Below are 24971 nucleotides of genomic sequence, written 5' to 3' on the forward strand. Positions count from 1 at the left end.
TCTGTTTTGTCCTAATCATGAAATCATTGAAATCTAGGAAACAATTACAATGTATTTCATTTACCAGTATTAATAATTGGGGATTTTTTAATGTTAGAAAAACAATCCAACATTTCTCAGTCGAAACAATGAATTGAGAAGCCACAAAAATCCATATCCAGTGATAATATGAAATGTTTCACAGGAATATAAACATATATACAGACATACCTTGTTTCACTGTATTGCATTTTGCAGGAATTGCACTTTTTTTACAAACCCCTCCACCTGCAAAAAGCTCATGACTGGCTGAAATTTCAAATGCTTAACCTTTTTTAACAAGAGTATTTTTAATTAAGCTAAGCACATTATACATTTAATAGACATTTAATAGCACAGTGTAAACCTAATTTTTATATACACTGGGAAATCACAAAAAAGTGACTGCTATATTGTAATGTTCGCCACTTATTGCACTGGTCTTAAAACAAACCACTGTCTCTTGAGGAAAGTAAGTGTTACAATTTAAATAGTAAAATGAGGACTTATATAGTCTAGCAAGCATAAAAAATTCTCTAGCTCTATGATCTATTTCCTCTCAGAATACTGTACAGGTAGTCCTCGACTTACAAGTTTGTTTAGTGACCCACCCAGTTACAACAGCACTGAAAAGTGTGACTTAGGACCGTTTTTTTCAGTTACCTTTCCAGCATCCACATCATCATGTGATCAAAATTCAGATGCTTGGAAACTGGTTTATATTATAGACTGTTGCTGTGTCCCAAGCTCATGACTTTCTGACAAGCAAAGCCAATGGGGAAGCCAGATTCACTTAACAATGGGGTTACTAACTTATGGACTGAAGTGATCCACTTAATAACTGTGGCAAGAAAATGGAGCAAAGGTCACTTAGCAAATCTCTCACTTAACAAAAGAAATGTTGGACTCAATAGTGGTCTTAAATTGAGGACTATCCTCTCCTTTTACGTGTTTCAGCTTAAAGAGTGTTTCCCAAAGGGGGGCGAGGGCGAGACGGGCTCCAATGTCCATTTCCACAGAGCGCTGGGCACTTCCACTTAGGTACATAACACTTGCTTATGTGAAGTCATATGAATTATATAATGAATTAGGAGAGTTGACAATCGGAATGAATCAGAAGATATATATATATATATATATATCTTCTCTTTTTCCTACGAGTCGTGCCGGTCACCCTCCTGAAGAACCAAACGAGCGACAAACCTCTCCGAAATAACCCGACATTACCGCCAGCGGGAACAGTTCAAAAAACCGCTCTAACCGGTGAAAAGACCTCAGCGCATGCGCCCCAAAGCAAACCGTTCCATCCTCCCACTCCACAGCAAACGATCACACCCGCCGTATCCGTTGGTTCGCGCGTGCTCGAGCGTCCAATCAGCAAGAGGGGAGAGTCCGCGTTCCCGCCCTGAAGCCGCTTCCAAACGGAGCGGCGAGAGTAGGGAGGGTTGTGGCGGGGGGGGAGGGGGGAAAGGACTATCTTTCAGGCGCGACCTGCGTGAGAACGAGACCGGCGCGAGCAAGTTATGACGCAGTCCGTAGTAGTCCAGGGTGAGCGCGCGCGTCATTCTCAGTCCCTCTTATTATTATTATTTTTTCCTGTACTTTTTTTCCTCCCTATTGTTCCATGGCGGATGCCTCCCTCCACTCTTGTTTCCTTTTTCCTCTCTCCCAATACAGTGGGTCAATGCGGAAACCAAATAGGCTGCCGCTTTTGGGATTTGGCGTTACGGGAACACGCGACTGTTAACAAGGTAACAAGCCCCGCCTCTTTTTAAAAAAAACGCGGCGTGCCCACTAGTGTGAGTGCATGCGTAGTTATGCTGCTCAAAGGTTCCTTGTTCACCCGCTTCCTTTCTCATTGGTTTTTTTTTTTTTTTAAAGGGAGGGGTCTTTACTTCTTTGTTTTGCCATTGTGGCCCATCCGCATACTACCACAGCAAACAGGGTACCGAGTCAGAACGCGGCAACGAAGATTTCCCTCCTTTGTTAGCGAGGTGATTTCCGTCATCACCATCATTTGTACCGCCAGGGTGAGGCGCTACAGCCTTGTGTTCTCGCCGACTGGTTGCTGTGGTTACTGTCCCTCTTGGCGTTCTGTTGCCATGGCTACAATTCCAATGATGTCTGGGATTCCCGGCAAGCTGTCACGTGGAGTGACTCCAGTAAAATCCATCGACCCCTTTTATATTTTAAGATCGGATTGGACGCCTTTTTCTTCCTTGATTCACGTGGCTCCGCACGGATATGCCCCTTCGGTTATTGATGAATTCTGTACCTTCAAGTACTTTCAGCTTCAAGCAACCAGACGTTCTCCACGTTTATCTATCTCACGTCTCCAGAGGTCCCCAAACTTGGCAACTTTAAGACTTATGGACTTCAACTCCCAGAATTCTCCAGCCAGCTATGTTGGCTGGAGAATTCTGGGAGTTGAAGTCCACAAGTCTTAAAGTTGCCAAGTTTGGAGACCTCTGGTCTATCTGATCCTTCAGGTCTTCCAATGATGCACTCATCACCTCTAAAGCAGAGTCCCTCCACCTCATTGCTGGTCTTCTCTTTCCACCCTCCTTTCTTATCCTTTTCTAGAGAGCGAGATCTTCGCATAATTTGAACTTGATTTTGTGTGCCTCAAATAAGAACTCTGGGCTGTTTTGTTCGGTGATCCATTGCTTGGTTTTATTGTGTGACCACAGAATATTCTCAGGCAGAATGGGACAACTTGCCTCAGCCTACTCACGACAGCCAACTTGCCACAGGACAACTTCAATTTAATTGTTTAAAATAGTTTTAAAATATTTTAATTTTTGTCATTCACATTTCATTTTGTCCCTCTTGGCATCCTTTCTTTAGTGATTCAAATCCACTATTTCTTCAATATTTGTGACTCTTGCCCTGCAGTGAGTTGGCCATGGCAAATTAGCTGTGACAAGTTGGCTGTGGGCAAATGGTTGTAGACCCATTCTCAGGAGTCTTCTCCAACACCAAAGTTCAAAATACACACTTTTTTGTCCCATGCTATTTACTAAAAGCAAGTATACACATTACAGTTTCCTTGGGGGTGCTTTTTTGTTAACCTGCAGCGAAAAGCTGAAGAAACCATCCCTAAATGGAAAAAAGGAAAACAAATCAGGTTCCATTATATCTGATTTGAAGGTCAGAATGGGAGGTTGAACTTATATAAATGAAAGGATAGGCTATACTCGGAAGCATTCTGTATGAACTAGATCTAAAAAAATTTTTAAAAAAATGTTAAAATCTATAGCAAGCCTAGCCATTATAGAATAAGCTGTAATTCAAAAAAAGCTTATGCTTTTAACTTTTTTTCAGTTTGAAAAGGTACTACAAAACTCATTGTTTTTCATTATTTTAATTAAAAGTATTATAATCCAGATTTGTTGGGTTATTACAGTTATTTTATTTGTTTCTGAATAGTAGTGGTTATTTGTCCTTTTTTATTTCTTCATACAGTTATTAACATGAATTTTACTATATGATTTTGAGAGATTAGTGTTCGGTATGTTTTGAACCTGCTTACAAACTTGCCTGTCAAAAAATCCAAAGCCATCTTGCAGACTTGTAGTTGAAATAACTTAGAGGAGAATAATCTGTACAAGAAAACAAGATAAATGCATCATGTATTCTTTGAATCACATCAATGGCTTTTGAAATACAATACGGAGTATACTCTCGAAAAGTTATTTTTAAATATTTGTGCTAGAATTTATAGCGCAGGTCCAAATTCAGTTTTGATTTGAAGTATTTTTTATTATTTTAGAAAGGACTTTATGATGAAGCATTAAGCAGTTTCTTTAGAAATGTGAACACTAGGTAAGTTTCTTTGGGAAGTAATATGTTGATTGAGACACTTGGTTTTAAAACTGTTCTGTATAGGTTGAGAGATTTTTTGTATTAGGCTTTGCATTGCTGAAAGTTAGCATTTTCTTCTATCTTATGAAAGATAAATGTCTTGCATTAATGGTATGACTTTATCGTTCACTGTATGTCATTGATGCTGTATAAGTAATCTGCTTTGTTATAATCCTGTAAGTGAGCAATTTAATGGGGGTTAATTAGGAGAGTATAGAATTGAAGCTTATATCTCTTAATGGCTGGATATGGGAAATTAAATCGAAGTGGGTAGGTTGTGTTGTGATATTCATGTCAACTTGTTGCAGACTTAGAATAAGTTTCTTTGTAAATTGTCACTTAGATGAGATCTGTGGTGTAGAAATATATTTAATTAAATATTACACCATTGTGATAACTTAACTTACTCTGGCTGTGCCATAATTCTAAACATAATTGTTTAGAATAATATAGTTCTGGGTTTTTTTGTCTCTGGGCTATTAGGTCATAAATTGGCAGCAAACCTTTGGGTGGATAGAGAGGATATTAACTGTTCATCCAATTTTTTGTAACTCTTAATTTCACTTGCTATCCTGCATAGCCTGAACAAAAAGCTATTTCCAAGCCAGAGCTCCATTGCCTGCATGGTATAGTTGTATCTTTCTGGCTTGCTAATATATTGACCTGGTACAACTCCACCACTTTATTAAGTTGCACTAAAAAAAACACCTTATTTGGCCGGCTTTTTACCTTCATGATAAGTACTGTAGGAAGATAGTGCTGATAATATTATAGTCTTCCAATGTTATCTAAGTATTTGATATCCTGCAAAAAGTGTTACATATGCCAAGCATTTTTTTCTTTTTTAATATTTATATTTCTCTTGTTTCTTTATTTTGCATTAGGAAAAGTATTTTTCAGTTTTTATGTGTCTATGTTTTTCTTTTATAAAATGAATGTGATGTCACCTGCAAAGCCAGGCTGATCTTTATCCATGATTATAACTAACTGACTTCTGGTTTTTCTAGAACAGATGGTGACAATGCTGACATTTCCAGAGGAAAAATCTGTTCCTTAAAAGCACGTGTAAGAGGAGAAAATATTTAATTTAACTCTTTCTTTTGCTTTGTAGACTATACTGTAAAATGTTCCCAATTTGGAAAGTTTTATTTTCAAACATATTTACCCTGTAACTATTGAAATAATATTTACCTGATTGGTTAGACAGGTGAGGTCTTTGTGCCATTCAGCTTTATGTTTTGTAAAACTCTATAATATCTGCTCATATTTTGCCCCCATTTTCAAATACATAAAGAGGGAAAGCAATGGTATATACTAGTTTCTTTGAAAAGTGAACTATTAGAAGGAACTTTACTGTGCATGTTATAATTTATTTCTCACACATGCAGTACATACACACAGTATAGGAAAAACAAATTTTGTTTAATAAATGTATTGTGAATATAATCTGAATAAGAAATTTTAAAAATGAAAACTAACATTTTTGCAGATAGATTACACAGAAAAATCTGCCTGCACAGATGCTTCTCTTAATGAAAAAATGAATTTATGGTTGTTGAATAACTTTCCCCTTTTTATATTCAACTGTCAGAAAGGGTTGATATATACTAGTATCAAGATTATTTTCCTGAACTGTTTTGCTGCAGAAGTATTCTTGGCTTGAATATCATTATTAAAACTACAAAGTTTAATCAGAGTTACTTCAAAAAAAACTTATGCTGGAGCTTAGAAAATATGTTTGTTGAGATAAGATCATAAGATCCAATTACCTAACACATAACGACAAGTATTAGTTTAATAAAAGCATATCTTAGTATAAAAGTTATATTTAATGGTTTGTATGTAAATGTTTGTGTACATTTAATCCTGGAGCTATATGATAATTAAAAATTAGGGTACATTTTTCTGGAGTCAGTTTTTGAAAATTAAAAGTATGTGAAAATTAAGTAAAGCAGATAACTACTTTATTTTTATGTCCTGTTTTTAAAAATCGGTTGGGTAAATTATTTTTAATCTATTCCCTAAGGCTCTACTGATTGACATGGAAGAAGGTGTAGTGAATGAAATTCTTCAGGGGCCATTAAGAGAGGTGTTTGATAGCAAACAGCTGATCACAGATGTTTCTGGCTCAGGGAACAATTGGTAAGAGTAAATTCAGTTTCATAAATATGTTCAACCAAATTCTCTTTGAAAATCTTCAAATGCAATAGAAATTTTAAGAACTATTTTTTCTATCTTTTGCACTTACTGTAATCCCTGAAAGAAGGATATTAAGATGAATATTTAAATCCCAAAATTATAATTGTTTTGCCAAATATCTCATATCCCCTGTTTTCATGCTTCCATAAATAGATATTTCATTTTTTTTTGGCATTTAATTATATTGATCTATTCATTGTATACTTTGTATCCTGATTTTCAGAATAGAAACATTTATATGATGGCTTAGACTTGTTCCAATAGGACAGTTGGTTGTAAATAGCACTTGAGGAGAGAAAACCATCCAGATGACACAAAAGCAGTTTGTTTGCCTGCCTTTTGAAATAACTCTCTTAGGACAGTTTGTAATAGCTGGTTTTGTGGTGAGGGGGAATCCAGCTGGTCCAAATTCTCCTATCAGGCACATACTCATCTGTTCCTAACTGCTGCTGCTTCATTTCATTCAGTCATTTAAGAACAAATTGGAGCAGCTAACCAAAGAGAATGACAGAAGAGAATTTAGACCTTTAAGTCCCCCCCCCATCCCAATTTCATACAGATGCTCTTAAGAGAGATTTCAAATTATGTAGAAGGTATGTACAGGTAGTTCTTGACTTATAGCCACAATCATTTTAAATTGCCCATGAAGACTAGAAGGATGTGGACAGGGATGGGATCCTATCAGCATAACAACTGGTTCGGTGAGCAGTAACCATCTCCTGCTGACACGCGGCACTCAGCTATGCAGCGCAAAGCAACTAAGGTTGGTTTAGCAGGGAATAAAGGACAGCCCAGAGCCTGGGCAGGCGGGTGGGTCCAACTGAAGAAAAGAAGATCTTCGGAGCGAACCAGTTCGGTGTCAGCTGCTCTTTGGAGCTACCAGTAATATAGAACCGGGCCGAACCAGTAGAATTCCACCTCTGGATGTGGATGAAGAGTGGTTTATTGGTGTCAGTTTAATTTGTTTCATGCTGGGTTTTTTATTATTGCAATTATTTTTTTGTCTTCATGGTGGCAAAGAATGTCCTTAAACAGACAGAACACTTTGCCCTTTCTGTCTAGGTCAACCGGCTTTTGCCTTTGCTAGCTGTGGAATGGGAAAAGCGAACCAGTGGGACCAAAAGAGAAGGGTCTAAGAGGCCTGCTTCCATTTATCATATGGCCTGTGCTTAAATTAGACATTAATGCATATGAGCTCAAAAGATGGCATGTTAATATTAGCACTAAAATAGAAGGGTAGCATATTAAAAATCTCCTATTTTCAGGGCTGTGGGTCACAATGTGTATGGATGTCAGTACCGAGAGCATATTGTTGAAAAATTGAGGAAAACTGCAGAGTACTGTGACTGTCTGCAATGCTTCTTTGTTATTCATTCAATGGGAGGAGGTAAGTATTGCTTTAGTCCTAGACATATAGCCATGTCAGGTGACATGAAAGAAAACTTGGCACATAGTGTTATATCCAATAAGAAATTTCTATTTGGTTGGAAATTGGAAAGAAATTTCTGACTTCTGAGAGCTGAATCCAGCATCATAGTTGTTTTTCTGTTTCCTGTGAGGCAACATTTTTCCAGGTTCCTTTCATTTCCACCTTGCTGGTCATATTAGAAATGCTGTCACATTGGGCAAAATACACCAATTGTTTACAAAAAATCTGTAAAAACTGAATGAAGTAATTAAAAAGTTTACTACATTGAAAACAGATGTTTAAAATAAGTAATATCTTGCAATGTTTCATTGGCCTCAAAAGATATATTCATTAAAATTATTAGTGGATCTCAGTGGAATTTTTTTTAATTACATTTTTCTTTATGTTTATCTACTTTACAAAAATCATGTTGCTGTTAGCTTACGGTACTTTTGAGTTTTTTGATATATACTGGTATGAGAGTTCTTGCATTTCATAATGCCATTGTCTACGACATTTTCTCATAGGTTTTCCAATAGCTGTTGCCTGAGATAAATTGTATACAAATTGATTTTGAATTTTTAAAAAAATTCTTATAATTTGTAAAACAGGTCATTTGTCATTGTAGTTATTTCCTTATTTCTTCTAGGAACAGGATCTGGTCTTGGTACATTTTTACTAACAGTGCTCGAAGATGAATTTCCAGAAGTGTATAGATTTGTGACTTCAGTTTATCCATCTCGTGAAGATGATGTCATCACATCTCCATATAACAGTGTATTGGCTATGAAGGAACTCAGTGAGCATGCTGACTGTGTGTTACCAATTGAAAATGAGGTAAGCATTTGTCAGGGCCTGAGAATTTACATTAGAAGGGTAGTTCTTTTCCATCTTTAATACAAACTTCACAGTACAAATGCTGAACTGATAGTTCTGCATGTTTTTTCCATTGTAGAATTATTGTGAGTCAAGTCCAATGACACCTTTGTTTTTTAAAGTGAACAGAAAATATATTTTTGCACTTTTAATAAAAACAAAATATTTTCTAATTAAACAATATGAATGAATGTATACGTGTGTGTGTGTGTGTGTGTGTGTATCTCTGTGTATGTATGTGTGGATGGATGGATGGATGGATGGATGGATGGATAGATAGATAGATAGATAGATAGATAGATAGATAGATAGATAAGTCTGATTATATATACTGTGATTTCTCTTTAGATTGTGTAAAATTTTCACCTTTCATGTGTATATTATTGTATGCCTATATGAATATATATTTTTTCTTCACTTAATAGGAATTAAAGATTTTGCTTGGTTCTCTGCATTGATTTAGCATGTATTTGGATGTTAAATTTGTGAAGCATTTTGCAACTTTTTAATTTAAAAATTACTTTATAATTACTTTTAATAACAACAATATTGTTTATGGATATGTCCAATCATTAGGAGCCCAGGGCAGTGTAAATTGTATTCTCCTGTTCACATTTCCATTGTGAATTGGACTGAGTGATATTGACAATCGACAATCACATATTGAACATCCATGACAGAGCATGCACCTTGTCTTGGATTTTTCCTCTTCCTAATCCAACTCCGTAATTGAAAGCACTGTTTAGAATATTATAAGCTCTACCCATTTCATGGAGCTACTCTAAGATTAATTAAATCTATCATTCTATTATAAAATCCAGTCCATTGTAGTTTTGCTTATTTTGTCTTTTAAAGTTTAAATATATTTGAAACAAATTAGAAACATAAGGCTGCATTCCTGCATTGTGATGAACTTCTTTGAAAATTTCCTTCTCAATGGTTTTAATTAGAACTATACAATAATTTGCATAATATAAATGTTTTTCACTGGTTTTTTTTTCTTCCAAAGTCTTTATTTGACATAGTTAGTAAAATTAACCGGATGACCAACTCTGGAAAGCTAGGATCAACTGTAAAACAAAGCAGCTTGGTGACTTCGAGTGCAGGTGGAATAAAACATCTTCAAGAAAAACCTTTTGATGCTATGAACAACATTGTGGCTAACTTACTATTGAACCTGACCAGGTGAACTTTTAAGCTTTCTAATAAAAAATAAATTGTCTTTATACTAAAATACATTATCTTGTTGAAATAAAGCTTATGCATTTTCCTGCAGGACATGGTCACTAGCTTCTTTGCAAGTAGCCACCTCCTTAAAAAATTATGGGTGTTTTTGTTTTTTGGGGGAAGTTTAAAAGGCCAGGTGCTGGGAGTGGCAGAAGATTAAAATAAATAGTTGTAAAGATCCCGACCAGCACACTTGCTAAATTGAAAGGGTAAAATGCATTCTTTTGGTTGATGCTCTATTTGGCTTTGAGTGGAATGTTTAAAACTTTGTTTCTACGGCATTTCTGTATAATGGATAAACAGAGGTATAGCTTTGCAAAATATCAGCATATCCCTATGTAGAATTTCTATCAGCCTGGTTCTTGTAGTACGGGCAAAGTAACAGGATTTTTATTTTCCTTTTCTACCCTTCTGAAATAAGTATTATGATTAATCTATTGTTAAACTCAGAGTTATTAAAGCACTACATAACTTGGCAGAGAAGATCTGTAATCTTCTCAAGCAGGGAAAGAACTTTTTGATTTTATACAAGTTTTATATGTTATTTTCAGCTCTGCTAGATTTGAAGGATCTCTTAATATGGATCTTAATGAAATCAGCATGAACTTGGTTCCCTTTCCTCGACTTCATTATCTAGTTTCCAGTTTGACTCCTCTATATACTCTGGCTGATGTTAATGTGCCTTCTCGAAGGTGAGTATTGTTCCTAGAAAGGTAACTTGTCAAAAATAGCAATGTGCTTTGAAGACTCCCAACCCTTGGCTGCTTTATTTTTACATGTAAATGACAACTGTATACTAAGTTGAAAATGAATCCGCTTTGTAACATGCATAGGAAAAAATGAAACTTCTTTGCATCAAAGATCAGCAGTCTATATAAAATATAATTAAAAGAAAAAATAGTGCTTAGCCTTGTGTCAGGTGCTTGCTCATCTTCAGTTATGCTTTCCATTTCCATCCATTTTGTAGTTTTAAGCCTCTGGCATATTATTTGCTAACTGCACTGAGAAGATAAGCAACTGGCTTATCTTTCGTGTTATCCTTTTTGTGTATTGATATTATTACTGCTAGTTCTCAACCCTTTGTGATGTGAGCAGTTTGATTGATGTGTGTAAATAAGGATGCTAAAAATGGAAGAATTCATTTTCATTATTTCAGGTAATGTATAATTAAAACCTAGGACCTTTCTGACCTAAGGATTGTATTAGTTTAATTACATCTCTTCAGGAGACATGAGGCTTTCTGTTCACTTGACCAGAATCCTTACTGCTGTATTGACTGCGAATAAATCTGATTTTCTTTTCCTTTTCAGGAGGATTATATTGTTTTTTGAGATGCCATAGGATTTGTACCTGACCTTTTGGGAATGGGGGAATTGTAGGAAATAAAATTCACAAATATGTTCCTACTATTCGTACCTACAGTATTGTTTCTAAAAGCTTGCAACCAGAATATATACAAAATACGTATTTATCTTATTTGGCATATATTCTTAATACTGTTAAAACAATTCCTCTGTTTTTTAGGTTGGATCAAATGTTTTCTGATGCTTTTAGCAAAGAACACCAGCTGTTACGAGCTGATCCAAGACATAATTTGTACCTTGCTTGTGCCCTCTTAGTCAGAGGAAACGTACAAGTTTCAGATCTTCGTAGAAATATTGAACGGTTTGTACTAAAACTTATGTTCTCAAAAATTATTAACTGCTTTTTCAAAAGGCCAAAATATAGCATTTTTGAAATTATCTCTTTTTAATGCCCAGTTACACCTATGTTTGATTATATTGTTGAGAATACAGAAACATTTGGTAATTTAATATTACATTTTCTCTAACATAGAATTTGATGTACATGTAATGTAATGTTAATATCCTTATGTATATATCAAGCCCTGTGAGACTGTACAAAAAAACAAGAGTCACTTGGATTTCTAGAAATATCTTTATTGCTAGGAATATGTAAGAATCATAAAGTCTACAAAATCATTATGCTGTAGAATTTACATCTGCTGTATTAAGGCAGGCCTATTCTTTTTCTTGTGTTTCCACCACCACCATCTCCCTGGATTCAAAAATCTCTTGTAACAAAGCTGTTTTCTCCCTTAAGAGTCTTACTGCCTGTGTTCCCCAGATCTTTTAGGTATTCCATCACAATTCACTGTGGTTTAGAAACTAGCATACAGAATGTAAAATTCAGATTTAGCATCAATTTTTGACATGCACTTCCATTAAAAGGATAGTTAGAATGTCTTTATTGCATACTGGTGCTGTGGACATCAGTTTAAATATCATTGGAAATAGTTGAATCTGCCACTAACTTTTGCTTTATGTAATAGTATCTTCTCCAACTAGGCTGCCTTGAGATATGCTAGTCTAATGTCAGTCACAATCTGACTTTATTGCCTAGAATTATAGTTCATTTATGAGGCATAATATAACACTACTGCTTCCTATTATTTCAAGCCCTTATTTTCTGGTTGCAGGTTGAAGCCTTCACTTCAGTTTGTATCCTGGAATCAAGAAGGATGGAAAACTGGTTTATGTTCAGTCCCTCCAGTTGGCCATTCTCATTCTTTGTTGGCACTGGCAAATAACACCTGCATTAAACCAACTTTCATTGAACTAAAAGAAAGATTCATGAAGTTGTACAAGAAAAAGGTATGCCCTAAAATGAGAAGTCATACAACTATTTTAATGTCTTTATTTGCACTTGTGTTATAGTCCATATTAGAAAATGCTCTGTATCAAAAAAAAACCTACTCATACCAGTTAGCTTTCCTGTTTATAGACTGTAATAAAGTTATAATATATTTGAAGATATATAAATGGCCAGTTGACTGCTGTGAAAAGTTATAAAATGAGAATGGGAGAGAAAGAGAACAAGAAAAAGACTGTGTCTGGCGGTGTGTGTGTGTATGTGTGCGTGCGTGCGTGCAAGTGGTGTCCTAGAGCAAGGGTCTTCAAACTTGGCAGCTTTAAGACTTGTGGACTTCTACTCCCAGAATTCATGAGTTAACATGACAGGAGGAGGAATTCGGGGAGTTGAAGTCCACATCTCTTAAAGCTGTCAAGTTTGAAGACCCCTGTCCTAAGAGTGTAAAAAAACTACAGTCCATTGATTTTCCACCATAAATAGTCATTTATTTACTTTCCAATTTTGGGAGAATAATTTCATTTACGTGGAATATTTATTCCAGTAAAGTATATACTGCATGACTGAAGTTAATACTTGTTTCTGCAGGCTCACCTTCATCATTACCTACATGTTGATGGGATGGATCAAAACTGTTTCTCTGAAGCACTTTCATCACTGTCAAATTTAATAGAGGACTATAATCAGCTTGAAGCTGCTAACAGTGGGCCTGCAGTAGATCCACCAAGACTGAAGATAGTGATGTAGCAATGTGGGGACATAGCAGGAAGAAATTCAATATTTGCAAAAAATGCACATGCAGTCTAACCCATGGTGAGTACTGAATTCAGTTGGAAAAATTCAGTTCTGGCTGATCAAATTCTTAACAAGTGATCTTTTGTGACAATCAGAAGTACTGTTACTCTTGAAAATCAGTGGAAACATTCGGGCTGCCCAACAGTTTCATAAAATATTTTTTTATCTTGCACAGAGGCTGTATGGAGATTGGATAATGCAAATCTCAACTTACATATTGTGAAATGCACTTTTATCTTAAGCACTGTTTTATTTTTATATGTATTTATATGTATTTTTGAAATGAGCACATTTTGAATATAAATATTTCTCATGATATTTTTATTAATAGTTTAATAAATGTAAAAAAATCCCTTGTGTTGAACTTGGAATTATTACCTGTGCAATAGTTGATGACCATGTCCTATTGACCTATGTGGTTCATTGCAGACAGAAATCCCAATATGAAATGAAAACTGACTAGTCTAAAACCCAGTTCCTTGTTTCAGATTCTATCAGCTACTCCAGTTTAACTGAGGTTTAGGCACGCATACTGCTAGTTTCACTGCCTGTTACTCTGATTCAGAGCCAAATGTAATTCAGTCTTTCAGAAGTCTGTGGCTTTGAATAAGATGCATTTTTCAATGTGTTCAGGGTGAAACACTGTCATAACACTGTCATGCAGACCAGGATCCTTCCTGTTTCTATTGATGGTCGGGTAGAAAGTATAACAAAAATGACAATTATAGACCATATCTTGAGGTTGAGAGAAAAATGAAATTCTACAGTCTCTATTTCTACAAAAGTATATGTACAGTATTGCTAGTTTTGCTATGCTGTTGACTGAAATTTGGGGAGTTACTGCTAAATGCAAACTAAATTATATAGCCATGTTGAGTTATGAAAGGTGGGCATTTTAGATCATGTTATGGTGCAGAGATATTTTGAAAAAGATACCTACCTACTCCAGAAACATGCATTTTTTAAAGTTGTAACAAGCAAGCCAAATCTATAACATAAAATGGGTCCATCCTTATTCATGAAGACATTTTTCTCAAGTACAATAACCACGTTGAAGTAAATCTGTTTTATTATGTTCAGGAGTTGTGTTGAAATCAACCTACTAGTTGAAATCAGCACATCAGTCCACTAGTTGTTTGCTTCTGTAATACTGCTAATAAGTTTTTATTCCATACACTTCTTTTTTTATTCCTACAGTTTCAAGGCATTCAAAACTATTTTAAAATAATCTTCCTGGTTATTATTTTATATACTGGGTAGTGAATGGCATCCAGTATGGACGTGTCCACCTTTTTCATGGTAAAAAAAGAAGGAGGAGGTATTTACTTCCCACACATTTCTTATAAAAGCCTGAGTTCAGAAAACAAGTCTCTTGGTTCATTGCATATCTTCTGACAAACACAAGATGTAATCCACATCATCTTCCACTTGATGGGTGCTTCTTCAGGGCAATCAAACTGTACTGTAATCATTACAGACTTATTGGGTATGCAGCATCTCTTATCCAGGCAGATTCCACAAAACATCGGTTTGTATATTTGTCTACTTGTGCAACCAGAGAAGACTAGCTTCTCAGCTTCAGCAAGCTGAAATGTGGGCCGACATGTTTTTCCTTTTGGAATCTCAAAAACAAACACAGAATACAGTGGAAATTATGGTCAAAATGCATATTACATACATTGTAGAATTTAAGGCAGCTTTTTAAATGCCCTTACATAATTTGGTGTCAAGGAAATTTATAATGTGTGTGTTTGGAGGAGGGCTATATATTTCAAGATAATCTGAGTTAGAAATTAATGATGGCTAAAGTTCCTCCCAGCTTTGTTTGAACAGGATGAGCTGCCAGCACAAGAACTCATGCAACTGATATAAAATGTCTACTCCCTCTATCAGAATCACTAAAACAGAGAAGGCAACAAATCCCTAAATAGAAGTAATTGATAGATAAAAAAGCAATGTAGGAAAAGCCCACAGAATTATAAAAAATGAGCTATTAATCCTGACTCCTGTTCCTCAGCCCTACTATTTCCTAGCCCCATAACTCAAAATGATAGCTTTGCACAATCATCCATGCACTGTATTTCTTTTTAAATCTGCATTCCTTTAAGCATTTGCTCTCTCAGTAAGGAGGCAGTTTGGGCATCACAATTTACCTTCAGAATCTTCGTAAAATTTGCTTGGCAGGGCTGGATATAACACAGTCTCTTCTCCTTCCTCATTTCACATTTACTGTTTCCATTGGTCACCCTGTCAGAGATGCCAATACCACAAGTTCGAGAGCAAGGTGTCCATGGAGTTGTTTGTATCAGGCATTTCTTTTTCAAAACAAGAGGAACATTTCTGAAAGCTAAAAGGTAGAAATATATTAAATGTTTTACATTTTAATCTAAAGGCTAAAAAATATTGAATGATAACCTCTAATCAGGTCTCAGTGAACAAACCATAATATAAGATAAAATATGATTAAAATGATTTTAAAAATCCACTGTATTTAAGTTTATGAGGTTCAGGTTTTTGCAGAATTGGCCAATGGATGTGTGCCTCTTCAAATTTTATGATTTTTTTTCGAGACTGATACCTCAATCCCCTGAAACTTGGAACATGTTATGTTTCTGTCTTATTCTTGAACTTAATTCTATAAGAATTGTATTTTCTTTGAGATGAGGGGCCTTAAAAATTTGCAGCACTAACAGTTCTGGGTTAAACTGTTTTTAAAGTCTCCATTAGCAAATCCTGATGGAGTTTCAGAGGATGACTGACCACATATAAAATGCATAGCTCAAGAGACAAAGCAGAAGAGCCAGGATACCTGGGAAGTAAACAGCAGCTTAAAATCTCAGTGCAGGAAGCAAAGTAAAAACCTGGCACAGATCTGAAATAAATAAAGCAAGGTTACAAAGCTGTATTTTTTTTTTTAACAGATAGTATATTTAGATTTATTGTATGTAAAATAATTGCATTGCCTTTACTAAGGGGACTTGTTAACTAGGACAGTAAATGAGGAAAGCAAGAAAGATAGCGGACATTCCAATAAAGCTTTGCATCTGGCAAAATAAACAACTCTGAAAATAATTATTTATAATATCGCGTGCAAACCATGCATTTATAGCATAAAAGTGGTGCTGCTTGAACTATAATGATTTTTTTTTTTTTAGAATTTGAGGCAGCATTTCCATAATTGCTTATTTATCCTAATCTGTCAGGTGTGAGAAAAGGATTGGTAATCCTTGAACCCCCAAATTAAAAAATGGAGTTTCCCACCAAGCTCAAAGTGGACATCAGCTTTTCTGGCCCTGCGTTTGACCCTCTTCACACTGCTCTGACTCATCTAGAACAGCGGGGGGGTGGGTATGTGAGGATACTTTTTGTGGATTTTAGTTCTGCGTTTAACACAATTCTTCCACATAGACTAGTGTCTAAACTTCTGGACCTTGGGCTTTCTAATTCAATCTGCCTTTGGATTATGGATTTCCTGTTTGGCCGCTCACAGAGGGTCAGATTAGGTAATCATACCTCTTCAGCCCTTACTCCTAACACTGGTACACCACAGAGTTGCGTGTCGAGTCCCTATACTTCATGTGCATGACTGCATTCCCACTCACACAAGTAATACTATTGCTAAATTAGCAGATGATACAACAGTGGTGGGACCTATCTCCGGGGGGATGAGCCTGCCTACTGAGATGAGGTGGACCAGCTGCTTTCATGGTGTGGAGACAATAACTTCGTCCTCAACACCAATAAGACCTAGGAGCTTATAGTGGACAATAGAGGAACAGATCAGACATCCAGCCCTTGCTTATCAATGGAGACTAAGTGGAGCAAGTGGCCAGTTTTAAGTTTCTGGGTATTACCCTAAAAGAGGACCTGACCTGGGGTGCCCACTTTGCAGCCCTGGTCAAAAGGACCCAGCAGAGTTTATACTACCTGAGACTTCTCAGAAAACAACAACTGAATGAAAAACTGCTGGTGACCTTCTACCGCTGCACCATAGAGAGCATTTTAACATACTGCGCCTCTGTATGGTTTGCCAATTGCACAGTAGCAGATAGGAAAGCACTCCAGAGGCCCAGAAGATCATTGGTTGCCCTCTCCCCTCTTTGGAAGAGCTTTATAGCTCCCGCTGCCTTAGGAAAGTTCAAAACATTCTCAAAGATCCATCTCATCCTGGGAACCTTTTTTTTTAACTATTACCATCTGGTAGACGGTACAGAATAATAAAAACAAGGACAAATAGGCTGAAAAACAGCTTCTATCCCAGGGCAGTAGCTCTTTTGAATTCTGCTGTATAGTTCAGTGTTGATATGGTGTCGGGGGTTTCCGGTTCAATGTGTAGAGGGTGAAGGATGTGTGTTTGTGTTATTTTCATGGTCATGGTCATGATGTGCACTGAAGATGGTGTTCGATTTCATTGTATGAGGTGCAATGACAATAAAGTAAACTAAACACCATGCAGTGGGCCAGGCACTCCTTCCTCCCCTGCCCTCCCAAAGAAAGCCAATCTCTCAAGGTAGCCATTTCACATGAGATCGCAGAAATCACACAAGATCTCATGATAATGCCAGAATATCCTGAAACTTTAGCAGCCATGTGCGTGATTTGGAATGAATTTTAATTTGCCAGGGAAGTAGAATAATCTTGGATATCTGGCAATTGTGGAGTGGCCAGCCCTGTCCTCAAAACTAGTTGCTTTTTGGTTTTGGTTTTTTTTTTAAAAAGAGCAGCCCTATGGCGCGACAGGTGGCAACTAAATTTAATAAATAAATAAATAATACTTATTAGCTTTTCCTTAATTAATAAGCTGACATGTCTTCTGGTTTTTTATTTTTTAGTGCCAGTAATATTTCACTGGTCCAATCTTGTATACCTGACATTATTCGATGATGTCTTGACCGCCACGCTTCCAAATGCCCTGAAGCACATTTGGAACGTCCAGCTTTCTTTTTGTCTTTCAGCAATGCGCAGTCATTTGATGCTGACTTTGGGATGAATACCGGTGTGCATCCAATTGCACCATTCACACACAGGCACGAAAAGAGAGGACAAGGCTGGAAAGATTGACCATTGGTATAGTACACCCCACTCAGCTCACAGCCAACACCTATGATATCTTGAAATAGCAAAACAGAATGAATAAACGTCAGGAAAATCAGTTAAATATAAATGTTGCAGGTGACATGTATGAAGTCACCTATCAAGGAGGTAGATGGCATATAAATTTAATAAATAAATAATGAAGCAGTAATTAGTATAAAGAGAGTTTCACATTATGCAAAACACTTTGCATGCTCATAAAACACATATGCGGGTTTGTTAAGATTTGAAGCCGCCTTGCTGGATATTTCATATTTTCGGTGGTTCTTCAGTATTTTCCGTAGGTAAGAAAAGAGGATCTAATGGTAATATCTCTATCATCTCAGCTTTCTAATCCTAAAAAATCCTTTTTAAAGGGGAGGTCTGTTTAGTTGGCTTTGGAAAGCTCTTTGGTGGTATTAGATTTCTAACAATTTAGGAAGTTCCGGTTCAGAAATTAACTTGTTCAATTAATTCTCAGTCTAATTGATAGCTAAAGATAACATTGCTCTGTGATTTCAGAGAGTGATACAAGCCAGCCTTTCAGAGTATGCTTGCTTGTCTCTGTTTTGGAAGAAAAATTGCAGGGTACAGAATGTGGGTCAGTTAGGAGTGCCCTTTCTTTGCAGCCCTGCTGCCCTTCTATACAAAATAGAAAAGAAAACAGTGAAGACTTACATGCACATATTCCTCTTTCATACCTAGGCTTATCTGCAGAATAATCACAGTAGAGTCCCTTGTGCTGGTCACAGACCTCTGCTTCATTACAGGTGGTGTTTGCTTGTTTGGCACACATCCAGCAACATCCACAGCCATCTCTCACCAGGCTCACCCCAGGACTGCAGCTTGGCACAGGTGGGCATCTGCAGGGCCAGTGACATAACTCTTGGCGCTGATGCAGTTCACTGTTTGCTGCACTTTCTCCACTGTTTCCTTGCTGGTGCCTCTGGCCTGATGCCCTGAAAGAAAGCTTTCATACAGGTGGACTCATCTGAGAGCTGGAAAGCATGCAATGAAATATTACAACTTTCTTCCAAGCGCCACAAAAATCCTGAATATTAATACCCCTTTATTACAAGAGGGTGAGACACTCTGCGACCTGTACAATTATTTTTTCACCGCAGTGATTCCTAAAACACAAAATAGCATAACACATACAAGTCTACTTACAAGTCCTAATAATAATGCCTAATGTGTTTCCCTACAGCCTGATTTCATGAGCCATTGAAGCATCAGGACCAAGGCAAGAGGACAATAGGTCTATCAATCTTCCCTGGCCAGGCAAGGGCAATCGTTAGCCTTGCCACAGAAAAAGACATTTCCTCTTATATTTCTGAGGCACAAGACTACTAACCAAATGACAACTATCCCTTACCAGTGATGTCAAGGCAAATTGGGCCAAATCAGATGTCTGTGCCACATTGTGGTCTAAGCATGACTTTTGTTCGCATGCAGGCATAGTGAAAACGGGTTTAACTAGACTGCAATTGACTTGCGTATCACTGTGCTCTCCAGCTCTGGTTAAGATTCAAAGAGCCAAGTCAAGTGTGCTTGGTTCATCAATACATAAATTAAGAATCCAGATGGAAGGAGACTGTCTTGCATTACACTGGCTGTGAATGTGTTCCAAACAAGCAAACACTCCATATCATTCAGGGCACATGTTACCATAAGACAGGTCAAGACAATTGCCTCAGGAAATAGATTCATGACTATATTTTTCTACTAATCAGGGTAAATGGTCAAAATAACTTGACTGGCCTTGAGAGAATATATACAGGTGAAACTCGAAAAATTAGAATCTCGTGCAAAAGTTCATTTATTTCAGTAATGCAACTTAAAAGGTGAAACTAATATATGAGATAGATTCATTACATGCAAAGCAAGATAGTTCAAGCCATGATTTGTCATAATTGAGATGATTATGGCTTACAGCTCATGAAAATCCCAAATCCACCATCTCAGAAAATTAGAATATTACATGCAATCAATAAAACAAGGATTGTACATAGAACAATATTGGACCTCTGAAAAGTATAAGCATGCATATGTACTCAGTACTTGGTTTGGGCCTCATTTGCAGCAATTACTGCCTCTGCGGCGTGGCATGGAAGCTATCAGCCTGTGGCACTGCTGAGGTGTTATGGAAGATCAGGATGCTTCAATAGCGGCCTTCAGCTCTTCTGCATTGTTCGGTCTCATGTCTCATCTTTCTCTTGGCAATGCCCCATAGATTCTCTATGGGGTTCAGGTCAGGAGAGTTTGCTAGCCAATCAAACACAGTAATCCCACGGTCATTGAACCAGGTTTTAGTGCTTTTGGCAGTGTGAGCAAGTGCCAAGTCCTGCTGGAAAATGAAGTCAGCATCCCCATCTGCGGAAGGAAGCATGAAGTGCTCCAAAATCTGGTAGACGGCTGTGTTGACCCTGGACTTAATGAAGCACAGTGGACCAATACCAGCAGATGACATGGCTCCCCAAATCAACACAGACTGGAAATTTCACACTGGACTTCAGGCATCTTGCAGTGTGTGCCTCTCCATTCTTCGTCCAGACTCTGGGTCCTTGGTTTCCAAAAAAGATGCAAAAGTTGCTCCCATCAGAAAAGAGGACTTTGGACCACTGAGCAACAGACCAGTTCTGTTTTTCTTTAGCCCAGGTAAGACGCTTCTGACGTTTGTTGTTCAGGAGCAGCTTGACAAGAGGAATACGACATTTGAAGCCCATGTCCAGGATCCGTCTGTGTGTGGTGGCTCTTGATGCACTGACTCCAGCCTCAGTCCACTCCTTGTGAAAGTCCCCTACACTTTTGAATGGCCTTTTCCTGACAATCCTCTCCAGGCTGTGGTCATCCCTGCCGCTTGAGCACCTTTTTCTTCCACACTTTTCCCTTCTACATAACTTTCTATTAATGTGCACTTTGGGAACATCCAACTTCTTTTGCAATTACCTTTTGAGGCTTTCCCTCCTTATGGAGGGGTGTCAGTGATGGTTTTCTGCACAACTGTCAGGTCAGCAGTCTTTCCCATGATTGTGATTCCTACTGAACCAGACTGAGAGATCATTTAAAGGCTCAGGAACCCTTTGCAGGAGTTATGGCTCAATTAGCTGATTAGAGTGGGACACTTTGAGCCTAGAATATTGAACCTTTTCACAATATTCTAATTTTCTGAGATTGTGGATTTGGGGTTTTCATGAGCTGTAAGCCATAATCATCTCAATTATGACACATCACAGCTTGAACTATCTTGCTTTGCATGTAATGAGTCTATCTCATATTAGGTTCACCTTTTAAGTTGCATTACTGAAAAAAATGAACTTTTACACAATATTCTAATTTTTCAAGTTTCACCTGTATGTGGACCAGGGCAGTTCATGGAGGAGAATGTTGATGCCACAAAAGGTTTTCATCCACTTTTACTATCAGTCTACATGGAAAATGCAAACCAGAAAATGTGTCCTTCTTTCAGACAGATACATTTGTATTTATCTAATTCAGTACATTACAGATGGATCTAACTATGGTTCCTATCACCCCAAAATTTGGATTGCACCTTAACGTCAAGAAAACAAAAATAATGACAACTGCAGAGAACACCCAAGTCAGAGTGCAGATCGACAATGACACCATCAAAACAGTAAAGGAATTCATCTTCCTGGCCTCTAAAATGGTCCATAATGAGGTCTCCAGTCCCGAGATCAGAAAGCATATAGCACTTGGAAGATTAGTTAATGCAATTTGGCATCACTGGGGAAGCTAAAGATCTTACTTCAGCCAATTTTTTGAGAACCAGGCACATCTAAAATTGTTTCCTTTTTATTTCTTCGTTTGTATTTAATCCCATGCACCATAACAACTCTTCCTTCAGCTCTAATTCTGGTTTAATTAATCAACAAGAAGTCCCTCTAATTCAAAACTCCTTTCCAAAATTTAAAAAAACTAACAGGAGTTGAGCAATCAATTATAAATAAAATTTAAAAGCAATAATATAAAATAAAATAGGCTAGCAGATCTGAGCTGCAAAAATCCAGAGAATCACCAGATGGCAGAAAAGCAACACAAAATATGACCTTATCCAGATTTTTGTAGCCCGGATCTGGTATCTGCTGAATATGCAATCAATAAATTCAGGTAAACCTTTAATCCCTCCTGCTGTAATCTGTAGTGTGGATCCGGATTATTTATGTCCTACACTTTGAAATGAAAGGAACTTGAGTCATTATGAAATATTCACACCAATTTAAGTAAGACTTTAATTCTATTAAGATAACAAAGAGCCAATTGGAAATTAATATCATATGATATAATCCAATTGCACTGTATCCATGTAAAAGAATAGCTTAATTTATGTTATTTAAATTATAGCATGATTTAGGAAGCACTTATTCACCGTAAAACAGATAACTTGAATTTTGAAGAATATATAAAAATTATCTCTTAATAATCCATATGTTTAATAGATCAACAGATCAGATCACCTTAACATTTTTAGATGTCCCCATTATATGCCTTACAATAGTAATCTGTCTTTTTATAATTTGAATGTTCTACAATATATTCCTAGTTTGGTCTTCTTGTGTTTACACTGTACAGAATTAACACTTAAGCTTTCTCAATTAACTTCATAGGGAAAAAATTAAAATAGAAACACTTTGTCGAAATCTCATGAGGGAAAGATGTTATTAAGCAAAACCCTTCTTCTGTAAATCCATAGTAAAAAGTGATAGAATTAACTCATAAAGCTTATTTCTGATAAATTTGGATAATTCTTAGGGTTAGTGGAAAGACAGATAAATATAGTTCAAGTGACAGCAGCTTGATAACATTCTGTACTTTTAGATAAAGTTTAGAACATGACTAATCCATGCTATGAAACTGCCAGACGATCCTAAACAAAGGACCTACAGCTTATATTGTGTGGTTATTTATACTCATAAAGGCATATACTGTACTTTTATCAACTTATTGAAAGCTTTGAAAGAAAAGGATTTTGATCAGGAAGTCTCAAAAATGTGACATCACACAGGCAACTAATGCAAACAAGTAGGAGCAATATGATTATTATGCCCTATCCTTTTCTCAAAGTAAAATTGGCTTGTTCGAATAATAGATTAGCCTTTGATATAACGAGATCATCTTTCTAAAGAGCTTACTTACCTGCTGAGTATAAGGGATTGTAAGAAGGGTGGAGATGAGGACCCACTGCATTTTCTTGGGATGGCAGAAGTGAAAAGCAGAGAGTGAGTGAACAGGCTGAGCTGTGTGGGAGCCAAGACTATTGACAAAGTCCCCTCTGTCTACCCTGCCAGGTTCCTCTCTTCAGCACATTGACAAAGACCCACAGATTCATATTTAGAATCCTCCACAGAGGCGAAGCTTTGCCCTCAATCTGTCAAGTAGTTCTTTCTTTCTTCTGGGGCACCATCTCTTTCTTCCTTAGGATGGTTTGGTCACAGTGACTTTTCGGAATGTCTTTCATTCCTCATCTCATAACATTTTTTGGACCCTGAAGGATTCCACAGTTTTACAATTTAGATCCAGCAGATGCTGAGGGCGAGCTCTGTTGGCCTATTAGAAGGCATGGGTGAAAATAACATTTCGTTTATTTTTATTTATTTATTTAAACGATTTATCGATCCATGAGAATATCAGTATCGGGATGTAGCAATATTAACAAATCTCCAGTTTCTAGGAAAGGAATACAAACAGGTTAAGCAGATATAATTAATTACACCATTGTAGCAGAGAGTCTCCATTTGACAAACCAATTAGAGATGTCTCTGTTCAACCTTTTCTCAACTTATCTAATAGAATGCCAACATAACTCTGTGCCACTAAACACGTCTATGAATTTCATATCAAGGAGTGATTTTCTGTCAGGAATAAAGTCTGTCTCCTAGACTAGAGTGCATATCAGAAAGTTTCCCGTTAGGACTTTTATTATGAAAAGGTATGAATACTTCATTATGACTCAAATTCCATTGATTTCAAAGCATAGGACATAAATATAATTCAAATAAACTCTAGATAGACCCCTGGGGACAGTGAATTTGAGATTTTTATTACTCCCATAAATATTCTCGGCAGGGAAGGAGGAACAGATGCTAACCAGTGTAAGCAAGGATAATATCCCTCCTTATTTACACACACACACACACACACACACACACACTGAAAGCAGAACAAAGACTTATATTAAAAGCTTCAAGACATGGCCGAGATATGTTTTGCTCTTTTTATTTACAATGCAAAATTGTTTATAGCAGCAATCAAGGTGGGGTTTTTTTTAGGTATATATTTTCTTTTTTGACATTTCCTGAACTGAGTGACCATGCAACATTTAACACTGCTTACCAAAATTAAACAAGTGTGCAAACATCATAGGGATTAATTCAGCCATTATTTTGCCATGAATGAATGTAAAAGCTGCATCGTTGTGATCTTTACTGATTTGCCTCAGTTGGCCTTATAGCTCTAGCTCAGTAAAATAGCAATATCAGCATATCAGCAGCTTACGGAACGCTTATAAAGAATTATTCAGACAATTTTGACATGATTAGTGCAGAAAAATAGTTCTCAGGAAATGTCAGACAAACCAAATTTGTTGATCCCAAAGATGCTTTTTCAAAAGGCACATGGAATTTGTTTTTCCTTGAAGACATTTCACTTCTCATCCAAGAAGCTTCTTCAGTTCAAGTATGTCCATGTTGTACTTTATCCCCTGCTCCCAAAACTTCCCTTTTCACTCTTCATTGTAACCATTAGAGAGACATTTCTACTCCTCAGAATATGATGGTGAGCTTCCATAACTCTTCTTCTACGAGCTTCAGGCTGAAGAGAAGCATGATATACAGTATCTTGC

The 24971-nt window shown here is 36.8% G+C and overlaps 2 protein-coding genes across 5 annotated transcripts; one reads left to right on the forward strand and one right to left on the reverse strand.

Annotated features, from left to right (window-relative positions):
- The first annotated feature begins 1333 nt into the window (after nucleotides 1-1333).
- TUBE1 (tubulin epsilon 1) lies at nucleotides 1334-18281 on the forward strand. 4 transcript variants are annotated; one of them, XM_026666696.2, is made up of 12 exons: nucleotides 1334-1566; nucleotides 1696-1769; nucleotides 3791-3843; nucleotides 4890-4947; nucleotides 5909-6024; nucleotides 7347-7468; nucleotides 8139-8326; nucleotides 9375-9550; nucleotides 10144-10284; nucleotides 11117-11257; nucleotides 12072-12246; nucleotides 12830-14114. In XM_026666696.2, the coding sequence occupies exons 1-12, from the start codon at nucleotides 1542-1544 to the stop codon at nucleotides 12986-12988; spliced, it is 1428 nt and encodes a 475-aa protein (XP_026522481.1). In that variant the 5' UTR covers nucleotides 1334-1541; the 3' UTR covers nucleotides 12989-14114. The 4 variants fall into 4 exon arrangements, 3 of the variants coding, with proteins under 3 accessions (XP_026522481.1, XP_087829422.1, XP_087829437.1); XR_015750874.1 differs by adding an exon at nucleotides 17992-18281 and having other exon boundaries at nucleotides 1533-1769; nucleotides 12830-13054; XM_087973296.1 differs by having other exon boundaries at nucleotides 1533-1769.
- CCN6 (cellular communication network factor 6) lies at nucleotides 14377-23395 on the reverse strand. The gene is made up of 5 exons (XM_087973328.1): nucleotides 23267-23395; nucleotides 18788-19079; nucleotides 17904-18146; nucleotides 15190-15383; nucleotides 14377-14658 (listed from the first exon to the last, which is right to left on the reverse strand). The coding sequence occupies exons 1-5, from the start codon at nucleotides 23315-23317 to the stop codon at nucleotides 14377-14379; spliced, it is 1062 nt and encodes a 353-aa protein (XP_087829454.1). The 5' UTR covers nucleotides 23318-23395.
- Nucleotides 23396-24971: the final 1576 nt, after the last annotated feature.

Source organism: Notechis scutatus, chromosome 1 (assembly GCF_049901735.1).
Source record: "Notechis scutatus isolate UNSWTSFEM ecotype Mainland chromosome 1, rNotScu1.2, whole genome shotgun sequence".
In the NCBI taxonomy this organism is placed as follows: Eukaryota; Metazoa; Chordata; class Lepidosauria; order Squamata; family Elapidae; genus Notechis; species Notechis scutatus.